Source organism: Tachysurus fulvidraco, chromosome 16 (genome assembly GCF_022655615.1).
Source record: "Tachysurus fulvidraco isolate hzauxx_2018 chromosome 16, HZAU_PFXX_2.0, whole genome shotgun sequence".
Lineage (NCBI taxonomy): Eukaryota > Metazoa > Chordata > Actinopteri > Siluriformes > Bagridae > Tachysurus > Tachysurus fulvidraco.
This window is the reverse complement of record NC_062533.1, coordinates 20,952,051-20,962,050: the sequence shown is the minus strand read 5'-3', so window position 1 is coordinate 20,962,050 and position 10,000 is coordinate 20,952,051. Positions and strand designations below refer to the sequence as shown.

Sequence of the window (10,000 nt, the reverse complement as noted above, 5' to 3'; positions counted from 1 at the left end):
CTGAGGTGCCCTTGAGCAAGGCACCGAACCCCCCAACTGCTCCCCGGGCGCCGCAGCATAAATGGCTGCCCACTGCTCCGGGTGTGTGTTCACTGCTGTGTGTGTGTGTGTGTGTGTGTGTGTGTGTGTGTGTGTGTGTGTGTGTGTGTGTGTGTGTGTTCACTGCTGTGTGTGTGTGTGTGTGTGTGTGTGTGTGCACTTTGGATGGGTTAAACACAGAGAACGAATTCTGAGTCTAGGTCACCGTACTTAGCCTTATGTCACGTCACATTCATTAGAATTATGGGTGAATTATTTTATTTGTTTGAATTGTATTATTTGTGTGAATTTCCATATAAGGCATGTCTGCATATCGTAACGTTTGATTGGTCAACTGTCTCCGATTTGCTGTTATCACTGCTATATATCACTCATTTATTTCAGTTACACAACTGAATATATTTTGTTATAAAATGTTATCTTTTAATAAAAATCTGTTCAATCAGGACAGAAGTAATGGCACCATATAAAAGGGGGAGGAGTCAGTTTGCGTCTGTTAGCTATTTCTTCAATATATTTCGCTCGTCTTTGGTGGGCGTGGCTAAATCTAAATCAGATTTACATAATTCTTGTGAAAAGTTTAAAAATCTTTCTCAATAAATTGTTTTGGTTTGTAATTGATCAGCTTTTCTCCTGTTTGACTTTCCTGCAGGATACGGGAACATCGCTCCCAGCACAGAGGGAGGGAAAACTTTCTGCATTTTGTACGCCATATTTGGCATCCCACTCTTTGGTTTCCTGCTGGCTGGAGTCGGAGATCAGCTCGGAACCATCTTTGTAAAGACCATCGCCAAAGTGGAGAAGATGTTCAGGGTAATAATTTGTGAAACGGCTGATTATTAGGGTTAATGAGGACAGAGCTTCACCTTCACACACATGATGTCAGTAATTATACGACGGCATGACATTTATTACACAGTTCATCACCCGCTCTCTATCACTGTCTCTGTCTGTCTCACTTCTATTATTAACCCCTTAAGTCTTAGATAAAGCTTTTAGTTTATTCTACTTTATAAGTTTTAATTTTTCCAGACAGATTGTTAATAAAACCTGGGAGAAAACACTTCTGCATTAGTTTTACACACCTCCTAGTGTTTGAGTCATTCTGTTCTAGTTCTTTATTGTCTTGGGTTAAGTGTGTTAAGTGTGTTAGGATCAGAGGCGTGGAGTTACTCTAAACCTCAGCAGCACCAATTAGCGATGAATTTAGTGTCTATAAATACGTTAGATGTCACATTGTGACTGGTTTCACATGAGGTTTTATTCCTCACTGTACATGTCTGTACTTCTACTTCAGACACAAAACGTTTCCCATGTGAAGGACAGGTGGTGTTTTCACTGTGTACGAAATAGACCTCAGGTATACCAGGAGTATCCCGCCCTTATCCTGGACCCTGTTCCCTCGTCCTGGACCCTACTGTACAGTCCAGGAAAAACTTTATACCCAGATGCAGAGCTGACGTTCTGACTGATGTTTCATATATATACTATTAAAGTTACAGCTAGTTCCTCATTTAAATATTCATGACCTGTGGGTGAAAAGAGATAAAAGAGAAGGGGGGGGGGCAGAGGGAGAGGAACTACACATTAATGTCTACACTTTATTCTTTTTGTCACCAGAACAAAAATAATCAAATCAGCCAGACGAAAATCCGGGTGGGCTCGACGTTACTCTTCATCCTTGCTGGCTGCATCGTCTTCGTCACAATTCCTGCAGTTATTTTCAAAGAAATTGAAGAATGGACGGCACTCGATGCAATTTATTTTGTTGTTATTACACTAACGACTGTTGGCATCGGGGACTATGTCGCAGGTATTACAGGACAATCACTTTATTTCACCAGTTAAATTGATAAAAGAAGATTCTTCTCATTGGCTGAAGACTATGAGACACAATATAATTTAGACACACCTCCATATCATTTAGACACACCCCCATATTGTTTAGACACACCCCCATATCATTTAGACACAGCCCCATATTGTTTAGACACACCCCCATATCATTTAGACACACCTCCATATCATTTAGACACAGCCCCATATTGTTTAGACACACCCCCATATCGTTTAGACACACCTCCACATCATTTAGACACACCTCCATATCATTTAGACACACCTCCATATCATTAAGACACAGACACACCTCCAAATCGTTAAGACACACCCCCCCTATCATTTAGACACACCCCCATATCACACCTCTGATCATTATTACTTCTTGTCACTTGTTACATCTCTAGTTTCTTTTTTGTATTACACAAACATCAAAGGATTAGGATTGGTCCTAAAATGGAGTCCTGAGGTAAAAAAGGATGTTTAATTCTTGTGTAAAAGTCAAAACCACTTTAGTATCTTTGAGATAAAGCATGAACAGAATAAAAGTTAGTGATAAATTTACACCATGATGGATGTGAATGATTTCTACTGGATCATGGAGCATGTATCAGGTGTTGCAGGACTTTATGATGCCATCAGTCAGGACAGAGGGACATTCCATCTGATATTGATTTTGCTTTACTTATGTTTCCAAACGTCTTCAGTGTAACTAATCCCATAACTATCAGATCCTCTGTGGTGATAATGAGATTGGACAGATTATTTAACATGTACACACCTGATATTTTATTCAGTGGATCTTTCTTACTTAGAAGACCATTATTTATATTGAATGGACCTGATATTGTCTCTCTCATCCATTATGTTATGTGTCCCTCCTATTATCAGCCTTTTGTCCTTACATTCGTTGTCTTAGTAACGTATCGCACTGATGGATTTTTCAGGAGGAAACAGAGCAAAAGAATATTATAACTGGTACAAGCCACTGGTTTGGTTCTGGATCCTGGTTGGTCTGGCATACTTTGCTGCTGTACTGAGTATGATTGGAGACTGGCTCCGAGTCCTGTCCAAAAAGACCAAAGAGGAGGTAAGAAATTTATATTTATCTTTCTGTTTGGGTCAAAATCATGCATCTCAGAATGTTCATAAAAGTTAATAAAATCTGTTACCCAAATGTAAGATGTTTATAACAGTTTACAGGGTAATAAAGGCCTGCCTGGGTGTCTCACACTTCCTGTTGCTTCCTGGACATAACTTTGGTTGAAAAGAAGGTCGCAGGTCAACATTTAATAGGTTAAATTCCTAAAAAGTGTGATGATTCTTCCGTTTCCCAGACAAAACGTTTGCTCTGACCTGCAATTAGTTCTCAAATACTGTTTGTGGCCAAAATAAAATCAAATCTAATTAGAATCTTATCTTGTCCAATATGACACATACTCACACTTCCTACTCTGAAGAGGCATCATTACTGTTGTCCTGATTGAATAACTGGTCTTTAACGTATGGATTTGTTTCAGAATCAAAATTCTAAAAAAGGAAGAAAAAAGAAGAAACAATCTAAAAATGTTTTACAAAATGTTCATTAAATCGGTGAGGAGATGAAATAGAGTTATTTAATTTGGACGGTCGATGATTATACACTCTGTAGATTCACAAGAGTAAGTCTCTTCATACAGAAATCCAGAGTTCCCTTTCGAGGGAACTCGACGCTGCGTCAGGGCTGATGCTATGGAAGTTGTGTCTGAAGCTCTGTGTGCAAACACGCCGATTTAATGGCTCGAGAAGGACATGTGACGAAGTGATTACGCACCAGTAAGTCCATATAAGGACATCTATGTCACATTACTCCAGCTTCTCTGTCTTCAGGAAGCGCTCTGTGTATGTGTGTCAATTGTTTGTCGTGTCTGGCAAGTGCAGGGAGAGAAAAAATATATATATTTTAGGGAAAGCTAGGCGAGGAAAACAATAATATGTGGCAATCTAAGCATTTTAAGAGATGTGTGCATCCGTGCCCCCCGCTTTATAATGGGGGAGGACACGCACTCTCTTTGCATTGTTTGTTTGGGAGAGGAGCATGCCCGGTCGGCCCTCGAGGGAGCCGGCTGCGTGCATTGTGAGAGATTCCCTCCGTGTACTCTCCGATCCTGCCTGGCTATATTTTCAGCTTTGGCTGTGCCTCGTAGTTCGGGTCCCACATCCGCCGAGGCAGCGTTGCGGCTTCGATCATGGGTTTCGCAGGTTGAGTTAACGGAAACAGAGAAAGAGACGGGTATTTCCCTTTCTCTTTCCCTCTCCTCTGACTCCGTTCGTTTGGTTACGGTTTCGGGAGCTCGCTCTGCAATTTCTCCCGACCCGGAAGTGAGCATGCTGCTTTCCGTGTTGGGCTCTGAGGACCTCAATGCGGGTGGGGAGGGGCTTTTTCCATCTCTGAACAGCCGACACAGTCAGTGGCGTTCGAGGAGCTCCTCGAACGCCACTGACTGTGTCGGCTGTTCAGAGGGTATTTTTTTTCCTGCCATGTCTGACTATTCAGCCATTATAGTAATAATATAATATTATATAGTAATAATATATTATTATTATTATTATTATTATTATTATTATTATTATTATTATATACATTATAATATATATTCAGGGCTTGAAAACCCATGATATGGGGCAATGCCTTGGATTGAAGAGACGCTTATGGGCTATCTGGCCCAGTCGAAGGCTATGGCAGCCAGTCATCAAGATGCTTGCCCATATGAGGTCTCTAGGCCTCAGGTTAAACCCAGAAAAGTGTGTGCTTTCTCCTTCTTAGAGATCCACTTTTCTGGGGGTAGTTTGGGACTTCACCACAATGCGGGCACATCTGTCTCCCGCTCAGTTGGCTTCCATCTTGTCAGTGGTGAAAGTTATTCGGCTAGGCTGAGGCCTCTCTGTCACCGAGGCACAGAGGGTGCTCGGCCTCATTCGTACTCTACTTATGTGGAAAAGACCCCGGTTCCTGGCCTTGGGTCCCACTTTCGGGCTGGGGAGCGGCCTTGGATGGCCGTCCTGCCCAGGGTCTATGGGAGGCCCCCATCTCTCATGGCACATAAACTGCCTGGAGAAGAGTGCTGTGTTTCTAGCATTGAAACACTTTCTTCCACACCTCAGGGACTGCCATGTCTTAGTACAGACAGACAGCGCTGCGGTGGTTCCCTATATCAATCATCAGGGTGGTCTGCGTTTGCACCTTCTTTTCAGGTTGGCACGTCAGATTCTGCTCTGGGCAGAGACCAAGGTTCCCTTCACTGAGAGCGATTTTCATTCCAGGGCATGTAAATCGGGAGGCAGACTTCCTGTTGAGGCAGGTGCTGAAGCCCAGGGAATGATGTCTCCACCCCCACGTGGTGGGCTTTCCCTCTCTCATCTGGCCCCTTTGGGACTGGATGCATTGATGTGGACGTGGCCGAGGCTCTGTCTGTACGCCTACCCCCCGGTAGCTCTGCTCCCGCAAGTCCTAGCCAGAGTGCACCACGACCTGATCAACCTCCAAGTTGCCCCTCGTTGGCCTTCTCGAGTGGATTCACAGTCCTAGCCTCCCTCCTGAGCGGCACTCAATGAGAGGTTCCCACCAGGGAGGATCTTCTCTCTCAGTTGCAGGGGGCAATCCTATACCCCCGCCCCGAGATGTGGAAGCTTCGGGTCTGGCCCCCAAGGGGGACCAGTTCCTATAGGCAGGCCTCTCATCTGAGGTGACTGAGACTCTACTGAATGCTAGGGCTCCCCCAACTAGGAGGCTATATGCTCTGAAGTAGAGGCTTTTTCACCTCTGGTGCGATGAACAGTGTCAGGATCCAGTTCACTGTCCGCTCGTGACAGTGCTGGAGTTCCTGCAGTCTTGTTTTTCTTGGGGCCTGTCCCCCTCTACTTTAAAGGTGTATGTGGCCGCCATCACTGCAAACCACGAGCCTGTCCTCGGGGCCTCCTTGGGTAGGCACCCTCTGGTCTCTCGCTTTCTGTGGGGTGTCTGGTGGCTAAAGCCTTCCTGCAGACCGCGCCCTCCTTCCCGGGACCTCTCTGTGGTCCTGGAGGGGCTGCTGGAAGCCCCCTTTGAGCCCGTGGGGTCATTCTCTGAGAAGTTTCTGACCCTGAAGTTGGCTCTGCTCCTAGCCTTGGCCTCTCAAAAGAGTGAGGGATTTGCAAGCCCCATGAGTCTGTGGAACAGGAGGGGCTGCATTTGCTTTGACCAGTTAGGGCCTTGAGGACTTATGTCCACTACTCTAGCTCATGGAGTAACTCCTCCACCCTTTTTGTCTGTTTTTTGGGGCCAGAATAAGGGTAATCCGGTTTCCGGGCAGCGCCTGGCGCACTGGGTGGTGGAGGCCATTAGGTCAGGCCTATGAGGTGTGAGGTCTTGCCTTGCATCTCGGCATCAGGGCTCACTCCACTAGGAATATTGCCTTGTCCAGTGCATTGGCCAGGGGTGTCCCCCTTGATGATATTTGTGCTGCGGCAGGTTGGTCCTCTCCGCACACCTTCATCAGGTTCTATAACCTGTACTTGGACCCCACTCCAGGGTCCCAGGTCCCACAGGGCCATTGATGGTCTGTTTCCAGTCTGCTCGTGCTCTCTCACGGCCTCTGCCACAGTCATCGGCCGGTGTGTGGCGGCGTGGGTATTGGCGTTCCGTATGTAACCCAGTGAAGGGAGTGAGACGCTGCGTCGCTGGCCATGACCCAGGCATCCTCGTGCTTCCTTCAGACAAGTAGAAGCTGGAGTAATGTGACGTAGATGCCCTTATATGGACTTACTGGCACGTTATCACTTTGTCACGTGTCCTTCCCGAGCTATTAAATTGGCATGTTTGCAGATAAGGCTTCAGACACAACCTCCTCACAGAAGCATTCCCATAGCGTCAGCCTTGACGCAGCGTCTGGTTTCTTTCTCAGGGAACCGGGTTACATACGTAACCTGGTGTAGTTTCATTAGGTGTCATCACAGTTCTTGTGTTAATGATCCTGACAGTTATTGTTCCCAGTCTGATAAAGAAGGTCCACTGTTAGTCCTCGTACACAGCAGTGTGTGGATTTTACAGCAGTGTAACATTTGTTCCAAAATCTTTAGTTTCATCTCATTACAGATCAATATAAAAATACTGATGGAAACCGATCCCAAAACCTCTTCACCTTCTTGAGTATCCTCCTGAGAATGTAAATAAAAGATGAAGGGAAATGAGACATTTGGCTAAGTCCATAAAGCTTTCTTTTAAGGTTTACAAAGTGTTTTTCTGTCTTCTCAGGTTGGTGAGATCAAAGCTCATGCTGCTGAATGGAAAGCAAATGTTCGGGCCGAATTCAGAGAAACTAGACGTCGCCTTAGTGTGGAGGTTCACGATAAACTGCAACGTGCTGCTACGATTCGTAACATGGAGCGTCGACAACTTGGACTGGACCAACGTGCTCAGTCGCTTGACATCTTATCTCATCCTAACGAGCGACGATCCGTAAACTTCAACATCTTAGATGCGGCAACCAACTTAAAGACGTCCTCGCAAGAGAGCATCAATGGCAAACTGAACGACAACATCTTTAACCGATTCGGCTCCGTCAGCAAACTGGCCAAACGAACCAAGACCAAGGACCTGAAGAAGAATATCCCAGGAGATGGACGCAAAACTGGCAGTGAGGAGAAGAAAGAGATGGAGGAGGAAGAGCTGGAGAAGGAGGTCAACACCAGTCTGTCGGAGCTGCCATTGTTCGTCGAGAGCCCAAAATCACAGAACGGGTTCGTGATGGTGCCCACAAACACCAAAGAAGAAGAAGAAGAAGAAGAAGAAGAAGAGGAAGAAAAAAAGGAAGAGATGCAAAAAAAACTTGAAGAGTGTCCTGTCGAAATGGACGTTTAGATGGAAGAAATCGTCTTCTTTGAAAATTAAAGTGCCTTGTTTCTCATTTACGCTGATGGGAAAATGCTAACATCACATTTTAATGTTGTTGAAACTTTTCACTGTGTCCTGATAACTTGATTTTAAAAAAAAATTCAGCCCAATAAATTTAAACCAGTGTTTAAAAAAGGATCCTAACAAAGTTTCAACAAGCGAACTGTAGCGATACAAAGTGACGTTTATTGGAAGACTGAATGCTGATACTGAGCTCCTAACACAAAGGACTTGAAGATATATATAACTAATAAAAATTAAAAATACAGATGGAGATAAAATAAGAAAAATATTTAACTCATCAGAAAAGAATCCATGATATACATTAGGCATGTGCCAATATACAATCTGAAATTGTGTAATTCTGTAACTTTTTATGACGGTTACTCGTGTTTTCATGGTATTAAACGCTGGATATCTTACATTTTGGCATCTTCTTTACTAGTCACATTGTTGAAGGTCCTGGTCTCAGAACCTCATCTGTGTCACATCATGTGTCAGTGTCCTGCTGCTCACTCATGAGTTTATTGTACACAGATTTAGAAATCGCCGCCACTCTGTTAATAAACTAGTCTTCAGTACTGTGGTTAGCTGGTTAGCGCACAGCATGCTACTACAGAAAGATCATAGGACAGCAACAAGTGGTGAGGTGATGTGATATTAAAGAGTCATTTTGTATGAACTGTTAGCCACGTACAAAAACAAATAAACACGACTTTACATACGTTTGAAACATCTGTCTGCTCGGTCCACTACGGTCACTGAAATAATTTCAGATTAAAAGATTTTAGAGCTAGATTTTCAGCTCATAGTTCCAACAGGAAAGTTGATTTAAGAACGAAACACAAGCCAGAATATTACTAATGTGATTTGGAGGAAGGGGCGGAGCTTTCATGGGATCACAACATCTCCAATGTCAATCATTGTCAATCATTTCAGGTTCTCATGTTCATGTGCTGTGGAAGGCTGTGGTTCTGTAGCTCTGAGTGAATAATTGTAACTGTGTGTGTGGAGGCCCAGAGAATGTGAACATGTCGGATGTTCTGGACTTTGGATCAATAACTTACTATAAAATAACTGATAATCAGCACATGCCTAATGTATAAACACTGAAAGGTACTGATTGACCAGAAGAATGAAGTTCTGCAGTTTTTAACCAAATGACATATTTGCATGACATTTAATTTCTATAAAACACACAAACTGTTCATTTTCATAACCAATGAGATCTCAGGGCTTGGAGTCCATCCTACATGACGATACACACAGTCAGGAACACAGTCTGAGCTTGAGAACTGATCTCAATTCTGTTTGCTTCTTTTACACCACAACACTGCTGAGTTCTAGACTCAAGCTCAGATTGGTCAGAAGGTGTTGATTAATTCTCTTTAACAGCTCTGACTGTAGTTTATGTTTATATTAATGTGCTACATTTATGTGCTACAAGTGTTTAGAGCTGAGAGAATAGAGACCGCTGAGGGGACGAGAGTTTAGAGCTGAGAGAATAAAGAGAGACTGCTGAGGGGACGAGTGTTTAGAGCTGAGAGAATAAAGAGAGACTGCTGAGGGGACGAGTGTTTAGAGCTGAGAGAATAAAGAGAGACCGCTGAGGGGACGAGTGTTTAGAGCTGACAGAATCTGATGCTCCGCAATATTACATAATAAATATAGTAAATAAAAAATGATTTAAAAAAGTTTCATCTTTAATAAATATAAATGATGTGGTGTAAGAAGAAAAAAACGCTTTGAGGTGATTAAAGTCACTCGTTTATCACCACACTGTGAGTGAATAACCTGAAAATAAAGCTCAGACTTTTGTACCTCACTGCACACTGTATTAACTCCAACTACACCTCCATTCATTGCACATATTTTTGACAAAAGCGGAATTGAAGCCATAGTGTCAGATAATGTACCAGATCAGGTCTGATGATGAAGATCATGATGATGATGATGATAATGATGATGCACTTTTTAGTTGGTAAACGAATGGCCAAAAACAAAATGTTCCGAGTGTTCACCTGCTGGTTATATGCGTCTATTACATGCTAGCTACATTAGCACTGTAAATCTCCACGTCTGAACTCTTATCCCTGTTCTGTTTATTAACACATCCATAATCACACTTCACACGTTTCTGGGCTGGAAATCTCTCTGTGTTTATAATTATCTCACTAAACAGTGATGCTTCCATACAACATGCCTTCTGTG

General features: G+C 43.5%; 1 protein-coding gene across 1 annotated transcript in view; it reads left to right on the top strand.

Moving 5' to 3' along the window:
* The window catches only part of kcnk10a (potassium channel, subfamily K, member 10a), a 28,316-nt gene extending 20,105 nt beyond the window's left edge, over positions 1-8,211 (top strand). Inside the window, exons 4-7 of the mRNA XM_027154991.2 lie at positions 692-852; positions 1,660-1,852; positions 2,826-2,968; positions 7,151-8,211. Of these exons, the coding sequence (XP_027010792.2) occupies positions 692-852; positions 1,660-1,852; positions 2,826-2,968; positions 7,151-7,756 (1,103 nt within the window). The 3' untranslated portion in view covers positions 7,757-8,211. The remainder of the gene's footprint in view (positions 1-691; positions 853-1,659; positions 1,853-2,825; positions 2,969-7,150) is intronic.
* The last annotated feature ends 1,789 nt before the right edge of the window (positions 8,212-10,000 follow it).